Source organism: Pristiophorus japonicus, chromosome 15 (genome assembly GCF_044704955.1).
Source record: "Pristiophorus japonicus isolate sPriJap1 chromosome 15, sPriJap1.hap1, whole genome shotgun sequence".
NCBI classification, from domain to species: Eukaryota; Metazoa; Chordata; class Chondrichthyes; family Pristiophoridae; genus Pristiophorus; species Pristiophorus japonicus.
Window position 1 is genome coordinate 174,405,535 of NC_091991.1, and position 27,732 is coordinate 174,433,266.

Here is a 27,732-nt window from a genome sequence, read left to right on the forward strand (position 1 = left end):
CAAGTCCCACTCCAGAGACTTGAGCACAAATGTCCAGGCTGACATTCCCAGTACAGTGCTGAGGGAGGGCTGCACTGTCAGAGCTGCCGTCTTTCAGATGAGACGTTAAACCAAGGCCCCGTCTATCCCCTCAGGTGGACGTAAAAGATCCCATGGTATATTTCAAAAAGCAGGGCAGTTGTCCCCGACATCCTGGGCCAATATTTATCCCTCAATTAACATCACTAAAAAAAATGATTATCTGGTCATTATCACATCGCAGTTTCATAGACTGTTACTGTTATATATGTGGACTTGTATTTAGTCTGTATAGCCACCAGAGGGCTCATCCCCTGGAGTCCCAAGGGATTATGGGATCCCTTGGGAGCACAGATATTTAAGGAGGCTTCACAGGTTAGAGAGGCACTCTGGAGACCTGCAATAAAAGACTACGGTCACACTTTACTTTGAGCTCACAGTGTTCAGTCTGACTCTCCATACACTACAGTTACAGCATAGGAGGCCATTTGGCCCATTGTGCCTGTGCCTATGAAAGAGCGATCCAGTTAGTTTTATTCTCCTGCCTTTTCCCCATCGTCCTGCAAATTTTTCCCCATTGCATTTATGCAGTTCCCTTTTGAAAGTTATTATTGAATCCACTTCCATCACGCTTTCAGGCAGTGCACTCCAGGTCATAACAATTAGCAGTCAAAATATATGTAGAATACTTTCCATCTTTTACATGTTATCTATTATAAAAATATATTCTACAGCTTTAGAATACAGAAAGAGGGTATTTGGCTCAGTACGTCTATACCAATGTTTTCCTTCACAGGAGTCTTTAATTCCACTCTCTGGCTTGCTCCCCAGCATGCTTCTAATATTTTTAAGCAACTATCTAAAGTTCTGAATAAAGGGCAGGTGAAAATACTTTATAGCAGAACAGCTTTCGCTACCTGTAAAGGTACAGTTGAAATGTTGGTACAGATATTCCAATTAGTGCATTAAATCCAATTATATAAGTTTGGATTTTTGGGGGAAATTAAAGTGCACATATGCTTCAGAGCAAATGTTTCCAAACATTTTTTTTTGCTGAGATTTTGTTGCTATGGCAACATGCCCTTGATAATATGTACTCTGGTACTAACAGCTTCGAGGGTAACTTTTAGGTTTATTTTTATCCTCATACATGCTTAGGATCATTGTTCACTGCACAAATAGGATTAAAATGCATAGGTGCAAAAGTTAGATTTATCTGACTAACAGAAACAATTCTAGTACTTGCAGCTACCCTATCATTTCAAAAAAACTCCATTTGCTTATTTTTACTAACAAGTAAGTCCACTCAACCCAAAAACTGCAAGAGTGGCATCTACATCACAATGATAGATGGGATTTGTGGGAGCTTGCTGTGTGCAATTGGCTGCCGTGTTTCCTACATTGAAACAGTGACTACAAATAGATGCATAGAATGGTACAGCACGGAAAAAGGCCATTCAGCCCATCGAGCCCATGCCAGCTCTCTGCAAGAGCACCTCAGCTAGTCCCACTTCCCCGACCTTTCCCCGTAGCCCTGCAAATTCTTTTGTTTCAGGTGCTTATCCAATTCCCTTTTGAAAGCAGTGATTGAGTCTGCCTCCACCACCCCTTCAGACAGGGCATTCCAGAACCCAACCACTCGCTGCGTAAAACAGCTTTTTCTTGCGTCACCTTTGGGACGTCCTGAGGTTGTGAAAGGCACTATAGAAATGCAAGTCTTTCTTTCTTTTATTGCTGAAGATAAACTTGCTGGCTTTGTCTTCTGCCCTTCACTGATCCAATCTGAGACCATTATATAAAGCATAATATATAACACCTTGCTCTCTGATATTTCCTTTCAACTCAAACTTTATAAATCACCCATTAGCCCTCAGCTAGAGTATTGTTGACTGTAATGGAGCGTTGCCTAGTGGACTACTGCTCCACCTAGTGGATTACTGTGGTAATGCAACTACTGATGTAAATAATATGGCAGTCACGTGATGACAGTGTTCCGTAAGAGCCACCTTGTGTAGTGTGCGTCTTAGTGATGTCGTAAGAATATATCACAGGCACCACACTTCAGGAAAGATGTAAAGCTATTAGAAAGGGTAGAGAGGAGGTTTGCCAGGATATTACCAGAGATGAGGGGGCCTTCAGTTATGAGGTTGGAAAGGTTAGGACTGTTCTCCTTGGAACAGAGAAGGATAAGAGGTGACATAATAGAGGTTTTCAAGCTGATGAGAGGTTTTGACAAGAGTAAATCAGGAAAAAAATATTCCCTCTGGTGAGTGGGTCAATAACCAGAGGTCGGAGATTCAAAATATTGGCAAAAGATCTAGAGGGAAGATGAGGAGAAATGTTTTCACTCAGAGTTGTCGTGATATGGAACGCCCTTCCTGAAAAGGTGGTGGAAGCTGATTGCATAAATAATTTTAAAAGGGAGTCGGACAGGTCCTTGAGGATGAGAAATTTGCAGGGTTACGGACACAAAGCGAGGGTGTGTGAGTAAGCATGACTGCTCTTTCAAACAACCAGCACAGGCACGAAGGCTGAATGGCCTCCTTCGGTGCTGTAAGTTTGTATGATTCTATAGAACTCGAATTTCGTAGACACATTCTTCATCTCTCACCCTCTGTGAGATGTGATGCCCAGTTCCCATACCTTCTTAGATAAACACTCAGCAGTCAGTTCAGATGAGAGGGTGGACTGGGCTGAGACCTTCTCCTTGTGGTTACTCATACTCCATCCCTCTCCCCAACTCCTGTCTGAGGCTGAACCACACTGTTCGCAACCTTGGCGTTATATTTGACCCTGAAATTAGCTTTCGACCACATATCCGCAGCATAACTAAAATCGCCTATTCCCACCTCCGTAACATCGCCCGTCTCTGGCCTTGCCTCAGGTCATCCGCTGCTGGAAGCCCTCATCCGTGCCTTTGTTGTCTGTAGTCTTGAATTTTCCAACACTCTCCTGGCTGGCCTCTCGCATTCTACCCTACGTAAACTAGAGGTGATCCAAAACTTGGCTGACCGTGTCCTAACTCTCACCAAGTCCCACTCACCCATCACCCCTGTGCTCGCTGACCTACATTGGCTCCCGGTTAAGCAACACCTTGATTTCAAAATCCTCATCCTTGATTTCAAATCCATCCATGGCCGCGCCCCCTCCCTATATCTGTAATCTCCTCCAGCCCCACAACCCCCCGAGATATCTGCGCTCCTACTAATTCTGCCCTCTTGAGCATCCCTGATTATAATCGCTCAACCATCTGTGGCTGTGCCTTCTGTTGCGTAGGACCCAAGCTCTAGAACTCCCTGCCTAAACCTCTCCAACTCGCTACCTCTCTTTCCTCGTTCAAACATACCTCTTTGACCAAGCTTTTGGTCACCTGCCCTAATTTCTACATATGTGGCTTGGTGTTAATTTTTTTGATCTCATTAAACTCCTGTGAAGCGTCTCGGGACGTTTCACTACATTAAAGGTGCTATATAAATGCAAGTTGTTATTGTTGTAATCTTTTAACATGTCGTGCCTGGGACAGAAAGCAATCGATTGCTCCCAGCTAACATCGAGACCTATCGACACATAATGAGTGTACGGGTAGCATTGGGTTTGAATGACAGCTGACTAAGTTGTTCCACTGAAAGCTAGAACTGTGCAATAATGAGTGCAGCATTATTGGCTTAAAGTTCATTTTAGCAAACACTTTGAGATGCAAATGTGGCCTTTTTTTCTGCTGTGTGCTATAGACGCCCAGCTGAAGCACTCGATATTACATTGATTGACAGCTTTGTAAAGGTTCTGGACAAACGCCTCATTAGTGGTGGGACTGGGGGCGCGGAGGGTGCAGTACTTGTCATTATGTTCCGTTAGCAACCAGCCAGAAAAGGCTACATGCAGCGATCAACCATGTAAACACTTCTGTGTCAGAGGGCAGAGTCAGGGAACCTTCTGAACATGGCATGATTCAAAGTTACATCAATACCGACACACAAGAAAATAAACATTTTAAATAACAGCATTTAATCATGAACAACGGTACAATCTGTACATCAATTCTAAACTCCAACAGTTCCAGTATGGGCAGATCCAAGCCACTGATGTTGTTTTTGCACTATTCCCCCAGTCCCTGAGGTTAGGGTTGAGGGCTTGTTATTCGTAGGGTCATCAGAGGTTCTAGTTGACAAGTTTTATCCACTGCACCTTTTGGTCAGGAACATAGGAGCAGGAGGAGGCCATTCAGCCCCTCGAGGCTGTTCTGCCATCCGATTAGATCATGGCTGACCTGTGCCTTAACCCCATTGACCCGCCTCATGAGATGTGATGCAATCTCACAAATGTCCCCAATTTTCCTTTAAAGCTTTTCCAGTTGATTGCTAGATCACCTGCTCGTTCCAGTTTTGCCGGCAATAGTACGTTAGGAGTAATAGGTTTGCACAGCAGTGCAATATTTTAACATTTTTTGATTAAATTGATTTTCTGGCCGACAGTTACACAAAGCAGAAGATGGCCAAGCAAAAGCAGTATTCAATCAGTTGACAGTACGTTTAAAGTACTTCACTGAAATGCACAGAGCTGTATCAAGCTAGCTTTTTTCATAAGAACATAAGAATTAGGAACAGGAGTAGGCCATTCGGCCCCTCGAGCCTGCTCCGCCATTCAATAAGATCAGGGCTGATCTTTAATCTCAACTCCACTTTCCTGCACTATCCCCATATCCTTCGATTCCCTTAGAGTCCAAAAATCTATTGATCTCAGCCTTGAATATACTCAGACCTATAGTACTGCACACAGTTTTGGTCTTATTTAAAGATGTATATACTTGGAGGCAGTTCAGAGAAGGTTCACTAGGTTGATTCCTGAGATGAAAGGTCTGTCTTATGAGGAAAGGTTGAGCAGGATGGGCCTTTACTCATTGGTGTTTATAAGAATGAAACATATAAGATTCTGAGGGGAGCTTGACAGGGTAAATGTTGAGAGGATGTTTCTCCCCGTAGTTGAATCTAGAACTAGGGGGCATAGTTTAGAATAAGGGGTCACCCATTTAAGACGGCGATGAGGAATTTCTTCTCTCAAAGGGTCGTGAATCTTTGGAATTCTCTACCCCAGAGAGCTGTGGAGGCTGGGTCTCCATAGACAGAATTTTGAACTTCAGGGGATTCAAGGATTATTGGGAGCCGGCAGGAAAGTGGAGTTGAGGCCAAGATCAGATCAGCCATGATCTTGTTGAATGGCGGAGCAGGCTCGAGGGGCCAAATGGCCTACTCCTGCTCCCATTTCTTATGTTATTGTGTTCAACAACTGAACATCCACAGCCCTCTGGGGCAGAGAATTCCAAAAATTCACGACCCTCTGAGTGAAGAAATTCCTCCTCATCTCAGGCTTAAATTTCACTTCGTATTTTCTTCTTTAATCCTTTGCATCTCCTTTTCCAACATGTTGGTTGATTCAGGGGCAGATCCAGGTGCCTTTTCAGCTGGCTACTCCATTTCTGGGATTTCCCAGTGAAGTGACAGGGGACTTGGTGGGAGCAAGTGATGTGTGCCCAAATATGGGCGAGCATATTCAACTGTCATGTAAATAATGGAAATAAGTCACACCAGGTCATTTCTGTCATTCACACCACAGCAACACTGCATGCAGGGGCCTGCTTGTGTCGCTGCTGGTATCCAGCATTGCTGTGGGTGGCTAGAAAGAGGCCCTTTCAATTAAAATGGCTAAAAAAGACTCTGCAGTTGATAGTGCGGCTAGTGCTCTGAGTCACAATCATCAATATAGGCAGTCCCTCGAAATCGAGGAAGACTTACTTCCACTCTAAAAATGAGTTCTCAGGTGACTGAACAGTTCAATACGGGAATTACAGTCTCCGTCACAGGTGGGACAGACAGTCATTGAAGGAAAAGGTGGGTGGGATTTGTTTTCCGCACGCTCCTCCCACTGCCTGCGCTTGTTTTCTGCATGCTCTCGGCGATGAGACTCGAGGTGCTCAGCGCCCTCCCGGATGCACTTCTTCCACTTAGGGCGGTCTTTGGCCAGGGACTCCCAGGTGTCGGTGGGGATGTTGCATTTTATCAGGGAGGCTTTGAGCGTGTCCTTGAAACGTTTCCTCTGCCCATCTGGAGCTCGCTTGCAGTGTAGGAGTTCCAAGTAGAGCGCTTGCTTTGGGAGACTTCTGTCCGGCATGAGGACAGTGTGGTCAGTGCTTCGATGCTGGGAATGTTGGCCTGATCGAGGACGCCAATGTTGGTGTGCCCAAGGGATTTGCAGGATCTTGCGGGGACATCGTTGATGGTATTTCTCCAGCAATTTGATGTGTCTACTGTATATGGTCCATGTCTCTGAGCCATACAGTTGTCACTAGAATCCTCCTCAACCGTCTTCTCCCTGTGGCTGAGAAACTCCTCCCGGAGTCACAGTGCAGATTCCGTCCACTATGGGGTACAACTGCCAAGACCAATCTCCGGCCGTTCCTGTGCGGGCTTGGAAGGGAGGGGTTCCTGCCAATCAGCAGGATGCATCATTGCAGAAGGGCCCCCGCCCCCACCCCCACCCCAAGCACCCCTCCGCCGAGTGAAAGATCCATGGCCGTGCCGTTCACAAGTCAGACCTTGCACCTACGTTGCGTGCCGCAGTCAGTCACAGGAAAGGATAGGCCGGGATATCCACTGCGTCTGACTATGGAGGCGAAACTCCACCTATAGCCAGAGGAGAGAAATCAGCTAGCGTTCCTGTTCCCGTAATGTGTAGTGTAAAACGCACGTGTGTGGTGTGTGTGTGTTTGTTTGTGTGGACGCTGAGTGAGGACTGGATTAGGCTGGGGTATGAAGGCACCCTCGGTTGAATGGCCTGTTGACGCACACTGTCGCTTGTGCAAGGTACATTAGGGTGCTTGCGCTTGTGAAACTGCACCTCAACCATAGCTTATGGGGACGAGATTAAAATCGAGATTAAAACATACACTGTTGAGTTTTATATACACATACCCTACCTCAATTGGATTTGAAAAGCCTTGTGGACAAAATTAAATAACTGCAATAAGAAAGCTGAAACCCCCCGTGGTAAATTGAAAGTTTATGTGTGTGTGAGAAAGGGGCGTTAGTGTGTGTGGATGTGGGGAGGAGGGGGCGTTGTATATGAGGTGTGTCAGTGTGTAGTGTGTGCATATGTAGCATGTGCATGTATGAGTGTGAGTGTGTGTGTACAAGTATGAGTGTGAATGTGTGTAATTGTATGAATGTGTTTATATGTGTGAGTATGTGTGTATGAGTGCGTGAGTGCGTTTATGTATAAGTGTGTGCGAGAATGTGTGTGCGCACAATTGTGTGTGTGCACAATTATGTGTGTGTGTGTGTGTGTGTGTGTGTGTGTACTAGTGTATGAATGTGTGTGAGTGTATAAGAATGCGAGTGGGAACATGTGAGTTGCATGCTGCGGGATGGAATTGAGAACACTCGAGTCTCGATTGAGGAGATCTTCAAAGTGCTCCTTCCAGCAGGCTTTGACAGCCTCGGGGTCCTTGATGAGTGTTTCCCCGTTCTTTGCCAGGAGTGGGGTGGGGCCTTGGGAGTTTGGACCGTAGGTGGCCTTGACTGCAGTGAAGAATCCTCGTATGCCGTGGCTGTTGGCCAGTTGTTGTATCTCCTGTGCTTTCTCCATCCACCACCTGTTCTTTCGGTCCCAGGTTTTTTGTTGGACCTCAGCCTTGAGCCGTCTGTAACGTTGCTTTGCAGCTCCCGAGTTGGGTTGTTGCTTGAGGCTCAAAAATGCTCTGTGCTGATGATCTATTAGTTCTTGGATCTCCTGATCGTTTTCATCAAACCAGTCCTGGTGTTTTCTGGTTGAGTAACCAAGTGTCTTTTCACAGGCACTGGTTATGGAGGGCAGACCAAGTGCTCAGGACCATCAAGGCACGCCAGACTGGCTGTGAGGCGCTGGCTGTATAGGGCTCTCTTAGCTGGGTCTTTAAGTGCCCCGGCATTCATTTTTTTGCGGCACTGCTTCTGCTGTCCCCTCTGCTTTGGGGCTATGTTAATATTGATGATGGATCAGATTAAGCGATGGTCCGTCCAACAGTCATCAGCTCCCGTCATGATGACAGTTCCACTTCAGTGAAACTCCAACGCTACAAGAGGTAGGCAAAGCCATAAAACAACTCAAGAACAACAAGGCTACGGTTGAGGATGGAATTCCTGCTGAGGCGCTAAAATATGGCGGAGAGGCGCTGTTGGCGTGGATACATGAGCTCATCTCTCACATTTGGAGGGAGGAGAGCATGCTGGGGAATCTCAGAGATGCAGTGATCATGTCCATTTTTAAAAAGGGGAACAAATCCGACTGTGGCAACTACAGGGGAATCTCCCTGCTATCAATCACTGGGAAGGTTGTCGCTAGAGTCCTCCTCAACCGTCTTCTCCCTGTGGCCGAGGAGCTCCTCCCGGAGTCACAGTGGGGATTTCATCCCCTAGGGGGATCAAAGGACATGATCTTTGCAGCACGACAACTGCAGAAAAAATGCAGGAGCAACGCCAGCCCTTATACATGGCCTTTTTCGATCTTACAAAGGCCTTTGACACTGTTGACCGTGAGAGCTTATGAAGTGTCCTCCTCCGTTTTGGGTGCCCTCAAAAGTTTGTCAACATCCTTCGCCTGCTCCATGACGACATACAGGCTGTGATCCTTACCAGCGGATCCATTACAGACCCATTCCACGTCTGAACCGGGGTCAAACAGGGCTAGGTCATCGCTCCAACCCTCTTTTCAATCTTCCTCGCTGCCATGCTCCACCTCACTGTCAACAAGCTCCCCGCCGGAGTGGAACTAAACTACAGAACCAGTGGGAAGCTGTTTAACCTACGCCGCCTCCAGGCCAGGTCCAAGATCACCCCAATCTCTGTCGTTGAACTGCAGTACACGGACAACACCTGCGTCTGTGCACATTCAGAGACTGAAATCCAGGATATAGTCAATGTATTCACCGAGGCATATGAAAGCATAGGCCTTACACTTGACATCCGTAGGACAAAGGTCCTGCATCAACCTGTCCTCGCCGCACAGCACTGCCCTCCAATCATCAAGATTCACGGCGCGGCCCTCGACAACGTGGACCATACCTCAGGAGCCTCTTGTCAACAAAGGCAGACATTGATGCGGAGATTGAACACCACCTCCAGTGCTCCATGCAGCCTTCGGCTGCCTGAGGAAAAGAGTGTTCAAAGACCAAGCCCTCAAACCTACCACCAAGCTCATGGTGTACAGGGCTGTAGTAATTCCCGCCCTCCTATATGGGTCAGAGGCATGGACAACTTACAGAAGACACTGGAGATATATCAGCAACGCTGTCTCCGCAAAATCCTGCAAATCCCCTGGGAGGACAGATGCACCAACATCAGGGTCCTTGCCCAGGCTAACATCCCCAGCATTGCAGCACTAACCACACCAGATCAGCTTCGTTGGGCAGGCTACTTAGTTCGCATGCCAGACACGAGACTCCCTAAACAACTACTATATGCGGAGTTCCTTCATGGCAAATGAGCCAAAAGTGGGCAGCGGAAACGTTACAAGGACACCCTCAAAGCCTCCCTGGTGAAGTGCGACATCACCACTGATGCCTGGGAGACCCTGGCCAAAGAGCGCCTGAGGTGGAGAAAGTGCATCCGGGAGGGCGTTGAGCTCTTCGAATCTCAACGTTGCGAGCGTGAAGAGATCAGGCGCAGGCAGCGGGAGGAGCGTATGGTATATCAGTGCCACCTCCCCTTCCCCCGACGAATATCTGTCCCACCTGTGACTGGGTCTGTGGCTCTCGTGTTGAACTGTTCAGCCACCAAAGAACTCACTTTAGAAGTGGAAGCAAGTCTTCCTCGATTTTGAGGGACTGCCTATGATGAACATGTGAGTAAGAGTACATGTGTGTATGTGTGGGTGCGTGTGTGAATGTATGATTGTGAGTGTGTCTGTGTCTATGAGTGAGTATGAGTGTGTGTTTGTCTGAGTGTGAATGTATAATTGAATGTGTGTATCAGTGAATGTATCTGAGTGTGAGAGTATGTGAGTATGAGCGTATGTGTTAGTGTGCCTATGAGTATCATTATGAGTGTGTGTGTATCAGTGCGTGTATGAGTGTGAATACTAATGAGTGTGTGCGTATCAGTGTGAATATATGAGTGAGTGTGAGCCCAGCAAAGCCCAGCTCTTTGGGGTAGGCGTGGAATGCATCAGAAGGAGTTTGCAGCCAGGGGATTGGCTCCCGGGGCCGCACGTGGTTTCACAGCTGATTTCCTGTAGCAATGTTTATGTCAGTTTCCCGAAGCGATCGGTGAGCATGAAGCGCTGAAGGGGAGCGAGCGAGGGAGGAAAACACGGGCTGCGGGCGGAGATGGCCGAGTCCAACGCGATCCCGGTGCAAGACGAGAACAATTGTCCCATTAAAGTGGAGCACGACCGCAGGAGGAGGCAGTTCCAGGTCCGGCTGAACGGTAAGCCGCGGACATCCTCCCTCTGTCTCACCTTTGTTTTCAGCCACAGGGAGATTAGACTCCTTAAAAGGACAAACGGCTTCTCCCACAACACAAACAACCTTATTGCCACCCCCTCCTCTCCAAAAACCAGCCGTGGCACCTTAAGCTGGCTTTATATATAATATATATGTATTAAAAAATGTTACACATCTTATTTTTGCCAAGCTATTTATAACCCCATGGGCCGAGAGGTTAACCCTTTCTTCGCTCCTTGTCTGTTGTTTTCCGACTTTGACTTCTACCTCCCCCTCCCCCCCAATTCTTCACCCTCCCCCCTCTCCACTCCCCCCCTCTCCACTCCCACCCCCACTCTCCACTGCCCCCCACTCTTCACCCCCCCACTCTTTCCCCCCCCACTCTTTTCCCCCCCCACTCTTTCCCCCCCCACTCTTCACCCCCCCCACTCTCTTCCCCCCCCACCCCACTCTCTTCCCCCCCACCCCACTCTCTTCCCCCCCACTCTCTTCACCCCTCCCACTCCCTTTCCCCCTCGCTCCCTTTCCTCCTCGCTCTCTTCCCCCCCGCTCTCTTCCCCCCCACTCTCTTCCCCCCCCACTCTCTTTCCCCCCCCACTCTCTTTCCCCCCCCACTCTCTTTCCCCCCCCCACTCTCTTTCCCCCCACTCTCTTCCCCCCCCACTCTCTTCCCCCCTCACTCTCTTTCCCCCCCCACTCTCTTCCCCCCCACTCTCTTTCCACCCCCCACTCTCTTCCCCCCACTCTCTTCCCCCCCCACTCTCTTCCCCCCCCACTCTCTTCCCCCCCCCCACTCTCTTCCCCCCCCCACTCTCTTCCCCCCCCCACTCTCTTCCCCCCCCACTCTCTTTCCCCCCCCACTCTCTTCCCCCCCCACTCTCTTCCCCCCCCACTCTCTTCCCCCCCCACTCTCTTCCCCCCACTCTCTTCCCCCCCACTCTCTTCCCCCCCCACTCTCTTCCCCCCCACTCTCTTCCCCCCCCACTCTCTTCCCCCCCCACTCTCTTCCCCCCCACTCTCTCCTCCGCCCCACTCTCTCCCCCCCACTCTCTCCCCCCCCACTCTCTCCCCCCCCACTCTCTTCCCCCCCACTCTCTTTCCCCCCCACTCTCTTTCCCCCCCACTCTCTTTCCCCCCCACTCTCTTTCCCCCCCACTCTCTTTCCCCCCCACTCTCTTTCCCCCCACTCTCTTTCCCCCCCTCTCTCTTTCCCCCCCACTCTCTTCCCCCCCCACTCTCTTCCCCCCCCACTCTCTTCCCCCCCCACTCTCTCCCCCCCCACTCTCTCCCCCCCCACTCTCTCCCCCCCCTCTCTCCCCCCACTCTCTTTCCCCCCCACTCTCTTTCCCCCCACTCTCTTTCCCCCCTCTCTTTCCCCCCACTCTCTTTCCCCCCCACTCTCTTTCCCCCCCACTCTCTTTCCCCCCCACTCTCTTTCCCCCCCACTCTCTTTCCCCCCCCACTCTCTTCCCCCCCCACTCTCTTTCCCCCCCCCACTCTCTTTCCCCCCCCACTCTCTTTCCCCCCACTCTCTTCCCCCACTCTCTTCCCCCACTCTCTCCCCCACTCTCTTCCTCTTCCCCCCCACTCTCTTTCCCCCCCACTCTCTTTCCCCCCACTCTCTTCCCCCCCACTCTCTTCCCGCCCCACTCTCTTCCCCCCCACTCTCTCCCCCCCCACTCTCTCCCCCCCACTCTCTCCCCCCCCCACTCTCCCCCCCACTCTCTTTCCCCCCCCACTCTCTTTCCCCCCACTCTCTTTCCCCCTCTCCTATTTCCCCCCACTCTCTTTCCCCCCCACTCTCTTTCCCCCCCCACTCTCTTTCCCCCCCCACTCCTCTTCCCCCCCACTCTCTTCCCCCCCCCACTCTCTTCCCCCCCACTCTCTTCCCCCCCCACTCTCTTTCCCCCCACTCTCTTTCCCCCCCATCTCTTCCCCCACTCTCTTCCCCCCCACTCTCTTCCCCCCCCACTCTCTTCCCCCCACTCTCTTCCCCCCACTCTCTTCCCTCTTCCCGCCCCACTCTTCTCGCCCCACTCTCTCTCCCCCCCACTCTCTCCCCCCCTCCACTCTCTCCCCCCCCACTCTCCCCCCCACTCTCTCCCCCCCACTCTCTCCCCCCCACTCTCTCTCCCCCCCACTCTCTTCCCCCCCACTCTCTTCCCCCCCCACTCTCTCCCCCCTCTCTCTCTTTCCCCCCACTCTCTTTCCCCCCCACTCTCTTTCCCCCCCACTCTCTTCCCCCCCACTCTCTTTCCCCCCACTCTCTTTCCCCCCACTCTCTTTCCCCCCACTCTCTTTCCCCCCACTTCTCTTTCCCCCCACTCTCTTTCCCCCCACTCCTCTCTTCCCCCCACTCTCTTCCCCCCCACTCTCTTTCCCCCCCACTCTCTTTCCCCCCCACTCTCTTTCCCCCCACTCTCTTCCCCCCACTCCCTCCCTTCCCCCCACTCTCTTCCCCCCACTCTCTCCCCCCCCACTCTCATTCCCCCCCCCACTCTCATTCCCCCCCACGCTCTCTTCCCCCCCACTCTCATTCCCCCCCCACTCTCATTCCCCCCCCCACTCTCATTCCCCCCCCACTCTCTTTCCCCCCCACTCTCTTTTCCCCCCCACTCTCTTTTCCCCCCCACTCTCTTTTCCCCCCCACTCTCTTTCATCTTCCCCCCCCACTCTCTTTCCCCCCCCCACTCTCTCTCCCCTCCCGCTCTCTTCCCCCCTCCCATTCTCTCTCTCCTTCCCCCACTCTCTCTCTCTCTCTCTCCTTCCCCCCCACTCTCTTGCCCCCCCCCACTCTCTCTCCCCCCCACTCTCTCTTCCCCCCCTACTCTCTCTTCCCCCCCTACTCTCTCTTTCCCCCCCTACTCTCTCTCCCCCCCTACTCTCTCTCCCCCCCCTACTCGCTCTCCCCCCTACTCTCTCTCCCCCCCCACTCTCTCTCTCCCCCCCCCACTCTCCTCCCCTCCCCACTCTCCTCTGAATTATAAAAAAGAAAGATTTGCATTTATATAGCGTCTTTCACGACCACCAGACATCTCAAAGCGGTTTACAGCCAATGAAGTACCCCCTAAGTCATTAGAACAATTTTGATTTGATTTCACCTGTAATTCGGTGCAAGAATCTGACCTGCCCGTTGAAATGGACTTACTGCATTGTCCAAGTTTTACATAAAATTTCAGCTACATGCCCTGCTGGGAGAGGCTGGATGTGAACAGCATGCCATCTTCTAGGGTGATAGCAGTGTATGGGGGGGGGCTTGGTTGGGAGAAAGCTGGGCTCTGTGGGGAATAGTGGACATCCTGGCCTCATCCCAGGAGATTCCTGCTAGGGTACAACTCCAAGAAGGATGCCTGCCCTCCAATAGCTCAATCAAGTGGCCATTTGGAAGGACTTCTGTATGTAGAAGATGGACAGACTGTTTTGGTGGTGGGGGGGGGGTGCGGGGGATCTTTATTGCTCCTGCGCTCACCCAATCAGTACCCTTCCAGCAAAGGTCATTATTATGTAGGCAACCTGCATCATACCGCCACCAGAGGGCATACCTGTTGGAGTCCCAAGGGATCCCAGAATCCCTCAGGAGCACTATATAAGCAGGCCTCCCATGTTGTACCAACACTCTGGAGTTTGAATAAAGGAGCTAAGGTCACACTTGCTCATTGTCTACAGTACTCAGTTACCTTACTTTATTCTGAGCATAACAACTGGCGACGAGATAACGAACAATCACGCGAAAATGCAGAGAACTGCTGGTATCCTGGAGAAATTCTCAGAAGGGGACGATTGAGAGGCCTTCGTGGAGCGACTCAACCAATACTTTGTGGCCAACGAGCTGGAAGGAGACGAGAACACTGCCAAACGAAGAGTGATCTTCCTCACCATCTGTGAGGCAACAACCTATGGCATCATGAAGAATCTTTCAGCTCCAGTGAAACCAACAACCAAATCGTATGAAGAACTGTGTACGCTGGTCTGGGAGCACCTAAATCTGAAGGAAAGCGTTCTGATGGCAAGATATTGATTCTACACGTGTCAACGGTCTGAAGGCCAGGAGGTGGCGACCTATGTCGCCGAACTAAGACGCCTTGCAGGACATTGCGAATTCAATGGATTCCTTGAGCAAATGCTAAGATACTTCTTTGCTTGGCATTGGCCATGAGGTTATCCTTCGCAAAGTATTGACTGTTGAAACACCGAACCCAAGCCAAGCCATAACGATAGCCCAGGCATTTATGTCCATCAGCGATAACACCAAACAAATTTCACAGCATAAAGAAGTTTTGGCAAGTACTGTACACAAGTACTGTTCAGGCAGGAATGCATATGGCAGAACGTACATGCCTGCGTCTGCAAGACCTCAGATGACCCAGAGACCGCCATCAAACGTGAATGCGAGGCAGTTAACACCTTGTTGGCGCTGCAGAGGTGATCATCGAACCCATCAATGCCGCTTCAAACACTATGCGTGCAAAGGCTGTGGAACAATGGGACACCTCCAGTGAATGTGCAGACGAGCTGCAAACCCTGCAGAGGAGGATCGATCCATGGTGGATCAGGCTGAACTAGAGACTCGAACCGAGGAGGCAGAAGTGTACGGGGTACACACCTTCACCACGAAATGTCCACCAATCATGTTAAAAGTTGAACTGGAATTCCAGTATCCATGGAACTGGACATGGGTGCAAGTCAGTCCATCATGAGCAAAAAGGCCTTCGACAGGCTGGGTGCAACAAGGCACACAGGCCCAAGCTTAGCCCCATTCATACCAAGCTAAGAACTTACACTAAAGAGCTGATCCCTGTAATTGGCAGCGCAGCAGTAAAAGTCTCCTATGATAGAGCGGTGCATGAACTACCACTATGGACTGTACCAGGAGATGGCCCCACGCTGTTCGGCAGAAGCTGGCTGGGAAAAATCCGCTGGAACTGGGACGACATCCGAGTGCTTTCGTCCGTTGATGACGCCTCATGTGCCCAGGTCCTGAGCAAGTTCCTGTTGCTGTTTGAGCCGGGCATCGGAAGTTTTTCGGGAGCGAAGGTGCAGATCCACTTGGTTCCCGGTACACGACCCATCCACCACAAGGCACATGTGGTGCCATACATGATGCGAGAGAAAGTGGAAATTGAGCTGGACAGGCTGCAGCGAGAAGGCATCATCGTGCCGGTGGAGTTCAACGAGTGGGCCAGTCCGATTGTTCCGGTTCTCAAAGGCGATGGCACGGTCAGAATTTGTGGGGACTATAAAGTAACGATTAACCGCGACCCAAGGCAGACGACCTATTTACAACCAAGTTGGACCTGACCTCTGCTTACATGATGCAGGAGCTGGTGTAATCTTTGAAAGGTCTGTTCATCTACAATAGATGCCCATTTGGTATAAGATTGGCCGCGGCAGTTTTTCAAAGGAACATGGAGAGCCTGCTAAAGTCGGTTCCGCGCAACTTGGTTTTCCAGGACGACATACTGGTCACAGGTCGGGATACCATCGTACACTTGAAGAACCTGGAAGAGGTTCTAAGTCGGCTAGATCGCGTGGGACTCAGGTTGAAACGCTCGAAGTGTGTTTTCCTGGTGCCAGAGGTCGAGTTCTTAGGGAGAAGAATCGCGGCAGACGGCATCAGACCCACCAACGCCAAGACGGAGGCCATCAAGAGCGCGCCGAGACCACAGAACATGACGGAGCTGCGGTCGTTCCTGGGACTATTTTGGCAATTTCCTAGCCGGGTTAAGCACCTTGCTTAGAACCCCTACATGTGCTACTACGCAAGGGAGATGGCTGGGTATGGGGGAAATCACAAGAGGCTGCTTTTGTTCCAACAAACTGCTTGTTCTGTATAACCCATGTAAACGTTTAGTGCTAGCTTGCGATGCGTCTTCGTAAGGGGTCGGGTGTGTGTTACAACAAGCAAACAAATCGGAAACATTGCAACCGGTCACCTATGTGTCCAGGAGTTTGTCCAAGACTGAAAGGGCCCACAGCATGATTGAAAAAGAAGCTCTGGCATGCGTTTACGGGGTAAAAGAAATGCACCAGTATCTGTTTGGTCTCAAGTTTGAGTTAGAAACTGACCATAAGCTGCTCCGGTCGCTATTCTCAGAAAGCAAAGGGATTAATACCAATGCCTCTGCCCGCATCCAAAGATGGGCGCTCACGCTGTCTGCATATAACTACGTAATCCACCACAGGTCAGGCACAGAGAACTGCACTGATGCTCTCAGTGGGCTACCATTGCCCACCACCGGGGTGGAAATGGCACAGCCTGCAGACTTGCTCTTGGTGATGGATGCATTTGAAAACGAATAGCCACCCGTTACGGCCCGCCAGATCAGGACCTGGACCAGCCAGGATCCTTTACTGTCCCTTGTAAAAAATTCTGTCCACCATGGGAGCTGGTCCAGCGTCCCAGCGGGGATGCATGAAAAGATCAAGCTGTTCCAGCGGCGCAAAGACGAAATGTCCATGCAGGCAGATGTCTTTTGTGGGGCAATCGCGTAGTTTTGCCCAAGAAAGGCAGTGAAATGTTCATACGCGACCTACACAGTACCCAATCAGACATAGTAATGATGAAAGCTATAGCCAGATCCCATGTGTGGTGGCCCGGCATCGACTCGGATTTGAAGTCATGCTTGCGCCAATGCGACACTTGCTCTCGACTGAGCAATGCACCCAGGGAGGCACCGCTAAGTTTGTGGTCATGGCCCTCCAAACCGTGGTCTAGGATCCATGTTGACTTCGCAGACCCGTTTCCTAGCAAAATGTTTTTGGTTGTTGTGGATACTTAATCAAAATGGATTGAGTGTGTAATAATGTCTGTAAGCACGTCCACTGCCACCATCGAAAGCCTACGAGCCATGTTCGCCACGCACGGCCTGCCTGATGTCCTAGTCAGCAACAATGGGCCGTGCTTCACCAGTGCTGAATTCAAGGAATTCATGACCCGCAATAGGATCAAGCACGTCACATCTGCCCCGTTCAAGCCCACATCCAATGGCCAGTCAGAACAGGTAGTCCAAACCATCAAGCAAAGCTTGAAACATGTGTCAGAAGGCTCCCTGCAGACCTGCCTGTCCCGAGTCCTGCTCAGCTACCGCACCAGACCCCACTCGCTCACCGGGGGTTCCCCCAGCCGAGCTGCTCATGAAAAGGCGCTCAAAACAAGGCATTCTCTTGTCCACCCTGATCTCCATGGTCACGTCGAGGGCAAGCGGCATCAACAAAGCATGTACCATGATCGCGTAAATTTGTCACGTGATATTGAAGTTAATGATCCTGTATTTGTACTCAACTATGGACATGGTCCCAAATGGCTTGCTGGCACCATCATAGCCAAAGAAGGGAGTAGGGTGTTTCAGGTCAAACTTACTAATGGACTAACTTGCAGAAAGCATTTGGACCAAATCAAACTGCGATTCACAAACAGCCACGAGCAACCCGAAGAGGACACCACCAACTTCGACCCTCGACATCATGGTCGACTACAAAGCTGGACTCACCATCCCCAGCAGCCCAGCAAGGCCAGCTGCCCAGCAGCCCAGTGAAGAACCAACCAACTCACTTGCACCTGTATTTGTACTGAGACAATCGACAAGGGAGCGAAAAGCCCCAGATCGTCTCATCCTGTAAATAAGTGTACTATTGACTTGGGGAGGGAGTGATGTTATGTATGCAACCATAGGTAACCTGTATCATACACCAGAGGGCGTACCTCTTGGAGTCCCAAGGGATCCCAGCATCCCTTGGGAGCAATGTATATAAGCAGGCCTCCCATGCTGTACAACACTCTGGAGTTTGAATAAAGGAGCTAAGGTCACACTTATTCATTGTCTACAGTACTCAGTTACCTTCCTTTATTATGAACATAACAATCATCATCATCATCATCATCATCGTAGGCAGTGCCTCGGAATCGAGGAAGACTTGCTTCCACTCTTAAAATGAGTTCTTTGGTGACTGAACAGTCCAATACAAGAGCCACAGACTCTGTCACAGGTGGGACAGATAGTCGTTGAGGGAAAGGGTGGGTGGGACTGGTTTGCCGCATACTCTTTCCGCTGCCTGCGCTTGGTTTCTGCATGCTCTCAGCATTGAGACTCAAAGTGTTCAGCGCCCTCCCGGATATACTTTCTCCACTTGGGGCGTTCTTTGGCCAAGGACTCCCAGATGTCAGTGGGGATGTCGCACTTTATCAGGGAGGCTTTGAGGGTGTCCTTATAACGTTTCCGCTGCCCACCTTTAGCTCATTTGCCGTGAAGGAGTTCCGCATAGAGCACTTGCTTTGGGATTCTCGTGTCTGGCATGCAAGCTATGTGGCTTGTCCAGTGGAGCTGATCGAGTGTGACCAGTGCTTCAATGCTGGGGATGTTAGCCTGGATGAGGACGCTGATGTTGGTGCGTCTGTCCTCCCAGGGGATTTATTGGATCTTGCGGAGACATCTTTGGTGAGATTTCTCCAGCGACTTGAGGTGTCTACTGTACATGGTCCATGTATCTGAGCCATACAGGAGGGCGGGTATTACTCCAGCCCTGTAGACCATGAGCTTGGTGGCAGTTTTGAGGGCCTGGTCTTCAAACACTCTTTTCCTCAGGCGGCCGAAGGCTACACTGGCGCACTGGAGACGGTGTTGGATCTCGTTGTCGAAAAGTTCGTCACCATCCTCCGCCTGCTCCACGACGACAGGCAGGCCGTGATCCTTACCAACGGATCCACCACAGACCCAATCCACGTCCGGACCAGGGTCAAACAGGGCTGCGTCATTGCCCCAACCCTCTTCTCAATCTTCCTTGCCGCAATGCTCCACCTCACAGTCAACAAGCTCCCCGCTGGAGTGGAACTAAACTACAGAACCAGTAGGAAACTGTTTAACCTGCCCTGGCTCCAGGCCAGGTCCAAGACTTCTCCAACCTCTGTCATCAAGCTACAGTACGCGGATGACGCCTGCGTCTGCGCATATACAGAGGCTGAACTCCAAGATATAGTCGACGTATTTACTGAGGCATACGAAAACATGGGCCTTACGCTAAACATCCGTAAGACAAAGGTCTTCCACCAGCCTGTCCTCGCCGCACAGCACTGCTCCCCAGTCATCAAGATCCACGGCGCGGCCCTGGACGCCGTGGACCACTTCCCATATCTCGGGAGCCTCCAGTAAAGGTACAGGAACCCTGGCTGATTATGCACCTCACATTTCAGCCCCGCCCCAGTCCATGGGGTGCTGAGGCCAAACTGAGTACCTTGTTTGCCATGATTCTGACCAGCCATAGCGCTTTAATGTAATGAAATATCCCAAGGTGCTTCATAGGAGCGTAGTGAGACAAAAATTTACACTGAGCCAAAGAAGGAGATATTAGCATAGGCGAGGGTTGTAAATCTGTGGAATTCTCTGCCCCAGAGAGCTGTGGAGGCTGGGTTACTGAATATATTTAAGGTAGAGATAGACAGATTTTTAAGAGATAAGGGAATAAAGGATTATGGGGAGTGGGCAGGGAAGTGGAACTAAGTCCATGATCAGATCAGCCATGATCTTATTAAATGGCGGAGCAGGCTCGAGGGGTCAGGTGGCCTACTCCTGCTCCTATTTCTTATTTTTATGTTCTTATGTGTGGAACATAAATGGACCAGTTGGGCCGAATGGTCTGTTTCTGTACTGTAATTTCCATGAAATTCTATCTTGTTTGACGCTGTAATGGGAAATTAGTACGATTTTTCTATTTCGGCAGGATGGATTTGAATGAGCCCCAAATGCCTCCTTCATCCAAATCTATTCAATTTTCCATGCTGAGATTAGCCGGGGAGGAAGATATCTAAAGGAAGTGGTATAATGAATACTTTGCATCCATTTTTACAAAAGAGAGGGGCGATGTAAACTTTGCAATGAGGGAGGAGGAGTGTGAAATATTAGTCAAGATAAATATAGTGAGAGAGGAAGTATTAAGGGGCTTAGCAGCTTTGCAAGTGGATAAAAATCCCCAGGCCCAGCTGAAATATATCCCAGGTTGTTAAGAGAAGCAAAAGAGAAAATAGCAGAGGCTCTGACCATCATTTTCCAATCCTCTCTGGCTACAGATGTGATGCTAGAGGACTAGAGGACTGTTAATGTTGTACCTTTGTTTAAAAAGGGAGAAAGGGATAGACCGAGTAATTATAGGCCAGTCAGCCTAACCTCGGTGGTAAAATTATTGGAAAAATCCTGAGTGACAGGATAAATCTTCATTTGGAAAGAGATGGATTAATCAAGACAGTCAGCATGGATTTGTCAAGGGAAGGTTGTGTCTGACTAACTTGATTGCATTTTTTGAGGAGGTAACCAGGAAGGTCAATGAGGGCAGTGCGTATGATGTAGTGTATATGGATTTTAGCAAAGCTTTTGATAAGGTCCCACACGGCAGACTGGTCACAAAAGTAATAGCCCATGGGATCCAGAGCAAAGTGGCAAGTTGGATCCAAAATTGGCTTGGAGGCAGGAAGCAAAGGGTAATGGTTGATGTGACTGGAAGGCTGTATCCAGTGGGGTTCCGCAGGGCTCAGTACGGGATCCTTTGCTTTTTGTGGTATATATCAATGACTTGGACTTGAATGTTAGGGGTATGATTAAGAAGTTTGGAGATGACACTAAAATAGGCTGTGTGGTTGATAATGAAGATAAAAGCTGCGGACTGCAGGAAGATAACATTGTACTGGTCAGGTGGGCAGAACAGAGGCACATGGAATTCAATCTGGATAAGTGTGAAGTAATACATTTGTGGGGGTCTAACAAGGCAAGGGAATATACATGGGGCTAGAACCTCCACTTTTTTTGCATGCTTAACGCCCACTTAGCGCCCATTTTACCGTTGAAATGACGTATAGCACCCATATGTTACCCATTGGAAACTGAAGGGCATTTTTCGGAAACTTATCGGCGAGCGTTACTTTCCCCATGTGCTTAACGCCTGGATAAAATATTACCACCCACCCATTTTTTTTTGGGTGGAATCATCAGTGTGCGAATTCAACAGCCATAATATCGCCCAGCGTTACTTTCCGCACGGATTTAACACCAAGGTTCAATATTAACGCCTGCCCACTTTTTTTTGTCGTAAAGAGCATATTTACCGCAACTAGCGGCCATGAGATCGCCCAGCGTCACTTTCACCGCCTCGTACACATATCGCCCACAATATTGCTCGCTCAAAAAACCGCCCAGTAAAAGTGGAACTAACCGGAACTAACCACAGCGTTATGGACGCCATGTTCTAGATCACATGTCGCGTCCTTTAAAAGGCTGCTGTGCTTCAACCTCGGCGGAGTTCGGATATACTCTGCAGGTCGTTGGAGTTGATGTGAACATCTCTATAAACATCTTGACCATACTGTGACCGATTTGAATTGAATAGGTGTCTTCGTCGGGACATTCCTTGTTTGTGACCAATCGGTGGAAAATAGAGAGCTACTGCAATGGGGCCTGTCCTTTCTCACCCTCTCTTGGTGACCAAATACATGCAGCAGACTCGACATCGCCGAAGGAACACTCCATTGCATTATGTGCCCAATGTAAGACGTGCAAGACAGATGAGGAGGACCAGACGTTACACCCCCCCCCCGCAAGTACAAGGAGAAGCATTCTTACCTTGACTTGCCCGACAGCACCTGCCTTCGGAGACTGCGCTTCCACAAAGAGGTTATCGCTGAGGTATGCCAGCTGATAAGGGCAGATCTGCAGCCTGCCAGCACCATCAGTACTGCACTGTCTGTCGAGGTCAAAGTCACCGCGGCACTGTCGTTCTATGCCTCGGGTTCTTTTCAGGCCACAGCTGGCGACATTTGCGGTCTGTCTCAGCATGCCACACATTGCTGCATTAGACAGGCCACTGAAGCCCTGTACGCATGCAGGAGGGACTTGATCAGCTTCCCTATGACCAGGGAGGCACAGAGTGAGAGGGCTCTAGGATTCTCCAGAATTGCAAACTTCTCCAAGGTGCAGGGAGCAATAGACTGTACGCACATCGCGATGCAGGCACCTTTTCAGGATGCTGAGGTTTTCAGGAACCGCAAGAGATTCCACTCCCTGAATGTCCAACTGGTTGTCGACCACCAGCAAATTATACTGGCAATGAATGCTCAATTTCCGGGCAGCATCCATGATGCTCACATCCTGCATGAGAGCACTGTATCTGATTTGTTTAACAATGAGCCACAAGGTCAATGCTGGATGCTTGGTGACAAAGGATAAGGCCTCGCTACCTGGCTGATGACCCCCTCTGCATGACCACCCACACCGAAGCCGAGAGGTGATACAACGAGAGCCACAGAGCAACTCGCAATATCATGGAGAAAACCTTTGGAGTGCTGAAGCAGCGCTTTAAATGCCTGGACCACTCAGGAGGCAAGCTCCAGTACCACCCTGAGCAGGTAGCTCAATTCGTGGTGGTGTGCTCCATGCTGCACAACTTGGCTATCAGGAGGGGACAAGAATTGCCAAATGAGTCTGACAGTCCACCTCACCAGAGAGAGGAAGAGGAGGATGAGGAGGCGGATGCTGACATCGGCCCAGACAATCAGGCTGACGCTGAAGCCATGCCCCTGCCCCCCTGTAGACCGCATGAAAGGGCCCATGGTGGCATGATAGCTGCAAGGGCCTTGCATCAGGAGCTCATCAATGATCACTTTGCCTAAAAGAACATTGGTGTTATTTACAAGGCTGACACACTGCTGGGCAATGGTGGGCATCACCTTGGCGACAGTTAAAGTTTAAGTCGATTGAAGTTAAGTGTGATTATATCCTTTGATAAGGAATCACCAGCATGTAATGGTGTAGCAATCTGAGCCAATGCGCTACAAGGTTTTGTTAAATAAAAAACATTTAAACTGAACATTAGTCTGAAATCATCAGTATCTCTGTACAAACCAACCTTCCTCCTTCCTGCTTCTCCTCCCCACCTCTACCCCTTCCCCTTCCCCTTCCCCTCCTGACTCCAAGCTGCCTGGCCAAGGAGCTCCTTAGGCGATGCTCCATTGGGGTGGGGTGGGGGGGCGAGGTGACAGCCGCTTGGATGGATATGGGAGAGGACGATCCCGAGGTGGGAACGTGCTCCAAGCCAGAAGCAAGATGTTGCTGCTGGCTCTCATGTGGTTGGCAATGGGGGTGTGGCACCTTGGGGTGCAGTGCCGTGCTCCGGGACCACTGGGAGCCCTCTGCCACCAGTGTTCTTGGCTACCAGCTCCAGGGCCTCCTCCCTCCCTTCCATGTTATATCTTATTTGTTGGACGAAAACTCGGTGCCAACTATGTTCTTGGTGCTTAGTGGGCTTTTTGCTGCTGGTGAATCTCCGTCGTGCCTCCCACAACAGCCAGACAAGCACACACCACAGCCACACACGCTTTCAGTCCCTCTGAGCTCCCTCGCTCTCTGTCTCCTCTGCTGCGCATGATGACCCTTGACCTCCTGAATCGCAGGAATCGAGCGTTGCTATGCTGTTGCTAAGAACGGCCACACTTTACGGCAGAAGCTCAAAAAATGTAATGTTACCGCCCATGTGATATCGTCGCGGTAACGCCCACTTTCAAAAATGGAAACTAGGTGTTTTGAGAATGGCCGAGAAGCTGGCGATCTGAAAGCCCTTTTTTAATGCCCACGCCGGAAATAACGCCCATTTTTGGACGATAAGTACAAAAGTGGAGGTTCTAGCCCATTAAATGGTACGACACTGAAAAGTATAGAGGGACAAAGGGATCTTGGAGTGCAGGTCCACAGATCCCTGAAGGTAGCAGGCCAGGTAGATGAGGTGGTTAAGAAGGCATATGGAATTCTTGCCTTTAAAAGCCGAGGCATGGAATACAAGAGCAAGGAGGTTATGCTTGAATTGTATAAAACTCTGGTTAGGCCACAGCTGGAGTACTGTGTGCAGTTCTGGTCACATTACAGAAAAGATGTGATTGCACTGGAAAGGGCGCAGAGGAGATTGACAAAAATGTTGCCTGGACTAGAGAATGTTGTCTATGAGGAAAGATTGGAGATGCTGGGACTGTTTTCTTTGGATCAGAGGAGGCTGAGGGGAGACCTGATTGAGGTGTATAAAATTATGAGGGGCCTGGATGAGTGGATAGGAAGGACCTGTTTCCCTTGGCAGAGGGGTCAACAACCAGGGGGCATAGATTTAAAGTAATTGGGGGGAGGTTTAGAGGGGAAATTTCTTCATCCAGAGGGTGGTGGGGGTCTGGAACTTACTGCCTGAAAGAGTGGTAGAGGCAGAAACCCTCACCACATTTAAAAGATACTTGGATGTGCACTTAAAGTGCCGTAACCTCCAGGGCTACAGACCAAGAGTTGGAAAGTGGGATTAGGCTGGGTAGTTCTTGGTTGGCTGGCGCGAACACAATGAGCTGAAATGGCCTCCTTCAGTGCTGTAAATTTCTATGATTCTATACTGTGTGTTTGGGGAGGCAGCTCAGCAGAATTCAGAGTGATCGGGTGTGGAATTGCACTTGCAATTCTCGGCTCGCCAAGTTCCCAGTCTCCGCCCCACCAGCAGGAAATGTCCAGAGGTGCTCTACCACCGGGAGAGTAAGGGGATTCACCCTGAAGCCTTGCTCGCACCACAACTGGCGGCCATTACAGGGAGGGATCTGGTGACCCACTCAGTCAGGGGATCGGGCCCCTTTGTTATAATTAGATCGTTGCTCAGCTACCCCATTGGCGCAACGTAGAGCTAGTGTGGAACTGAACTGCACCACAAAACACATAGTCAGCCAGGGTTCCTGTTACTGCTCACAGTCCACAATCCACATTGGAAATAGAAAAAAAAGAAAGATGTGTATTTCTATAACGCCTTTCACAATCTCCAGACTTCACAAAGCTCTTTTTAGCAAATTAAATCATTTTGAAGTGTAGTCACTGTTGTAATATGGGAAGCGCGTCGGTCAATTTGTGCACAGCAAGGTCCCACAAACAGCAATGTGATCATGACGAGATAATCTGTTTTAGCGATGTTGGTTGAGGGATAACTATTGGCCAGGACACCGGGGATAATTCCCTTGCTCTTATTCGGAATAGTGCCGTGGGATCTTTGACGTCCACCTGAGAGGGCAGACAGGGCATTGGTTTAACGTCTCATCCAAAAGACTCCATCAGTACTGTGCCGGGAATGTCGACCTAGATTTTATGCTCCAGTCTCTGGAGTGGGACTCGAACCCACAATGTTGAACGCACAATACTTCCCAAAAAGCCGTTGAGGTTGTGGGGGGGTCAATTGAAAATTTCAATACTGAGATTTTTGTTCGGCAAAGGTATTAAGGGTTACAGAAGCAAGGCGGGTAGATGGGAGTTAAGATACAAATCAACTGTGATCTAATTGAATAGCGAAACAGGCTTGAGGGGCTGAATGGTCTCCTCCTGTTCCTATGAGAGTGTGACTATTGAGCCAAGACTGACCCTGGAAAGTAACAATGTGTGAACCCTGGATTAGGGGAGGATCCGATTTACTCTGCGAGGCAGCCATTGCATGGTTGAATAGCCTCGTTCCTTCCTGATGGACTCCAGTTCCAGGAGTGCAGACAGTCTTCTGGCCCCTCAACCGAGCAAGGTCACTGTAGTGTATTTGCTTCATGGGGTTCTTTGCTTAAGAATTCATAGCTACCCATTTGCTGCAAAGAACTAACTGGTTTATTCACTAACAATCATACTGAACACTACCAGTTCATCCACCAGGCTCACGACTGCACGCTTCATGGTGGAGAACCTGGACTCAATTAACCGGGGTTTTATTGAGTCTTGTGAACATCACGTGACTGGCTAAGCCACTCACAGTGCAACAGCTCCACAACTATTTTAGTATAACGTAAAATCAAGTGCCCCCCTTTGGCCAGGATACCAAAACCAACAAATTTCAAATTAAACTTTTACAGTAACTTACATCAAATTAAAATTTGGTTGCCGGGGTTGATGATGCACTCCAGTCCCTCCGGCGTCCACTTCTCGCGGAAGGCCGCGAGAGTACCGGTGGACACCGCGTGCTTCATCTCCAGGGACACTTAAGGGGTTGACTGTGGATGGGCAATGGCAGACATTTAGAGACCGCATGGATGAACTACAACAATTGTACATTCCTGTCTGGCATAAAAATAAAAAAGGGAAGGTGGCTCAACCGTGGCTATCAAGGGAAATCAGGGATAGTATTAAAGCCAAGGAAGTGGCATACAAATTGGCCAGAAATAGCAGTGAACCTGGGGACTGGGAGAAATTTAGAACTCAGCAGAGGAGGACAAAGGGTTTGATTAGGGTAGGGAAAATGGAGTATGAGAAGAAGCTTGCAGGGAACATTAAGACGGATTGCAAAAGTTTCTATAGATATGTAAAGAGAAAAAGGTTAGTAAAGACAAACGTAGGTCCCCTGCAGTCAGAATCAGGGGAAGTCATAACGGGGAACAAAGAAATGGCGGACCAATTGAACAAGTACTTTGGTTCGGTATTCACGAAGGAGGACACGAACAACCTTCCGGTTATAAAAGGGGTCGGGGGGTCTAGTAAGGAGGAGGAACTGAGGGAAATCCTTATTAGCCGGGAAATTGTGTTGGGGAAATTGATGGGATTGAAGGCCGATAAATCCCCAGGGCCTGATGGACTGCATCCCAGAGTACTTAAGGAGGTGGCCTTGGAAATAGTGGATGCGTTGACAGTCATTTTCCAACATTCCATTGACTCTGGATCAGTTCCTATAGAGTGGAGGGTAGCCAATGTAACCCCACTTTTTAAAAAAGGAGGGAGAGAGAAAACAGGGAATTATAGACTGGTCAGCCTGTCATCGGTAGTGGGTAAAATGATGGAATCAATTATTAAGGATGTCATAGCAGTGCATTTGGAAAGAGGTGACATGATAGGTCCAAGTCAGCATGGATTTGTGAAAGGGAAATCATGCTTGACAAATCTTCTGGAATTTTTTGAGGATGTTTCCAGTAGAGTGGACAAGGGAGAACCAGTTGATGTGGTATATTTGGACTTTCAGAAGGCGTTCGACAAGGTCCCACACAAGAAATTGATGTGCAAAGTTAGAGCACATGGGATTGGGGGTAGTGTACTGACATGGATTGAGAACTGGTTGTCAGACAGGTAGCAAAGAGTAGGAGTAAATGGGTACTTTTCAGAATGGCAGGCAGTGACTAGTGGGGTACCGCAAGGTTCTGTGCTGGGGCCCCAGATGTTTACACTGTACATTAATGATTTAGATGAGGGGATTAAATGTAGTATCTCCAAATTTGCGGATGACACTAAGTT

At 49.8% G+C, this 27,732-nt stretch overlaps 1 protein-coding gene across 1 annotated transcript in view; it reads left to right on the forward strand.

The window, feature by feature from the left end:
- Nucleotides 1–10,272: 10,272 nt before the first annotated feature.
- natd1 (protein NATD1) overlaps nt 10,273–27,732 on the forward strand; it is a 41,413-nt gene continuing 23,953 nt past the window's right edge. The window contains exon 1 of the mRNA XM_070900014.1: nt 10,273–10,472. Coding sequence (XP_070756115.1) covers nt 10,373–10,472 — 100 coding nt within the window. The 5' untranslated portion in view covers nt 10,273–10,372. The remainder of the gene's footprint in view (nt 10,473–27,732) is intronic.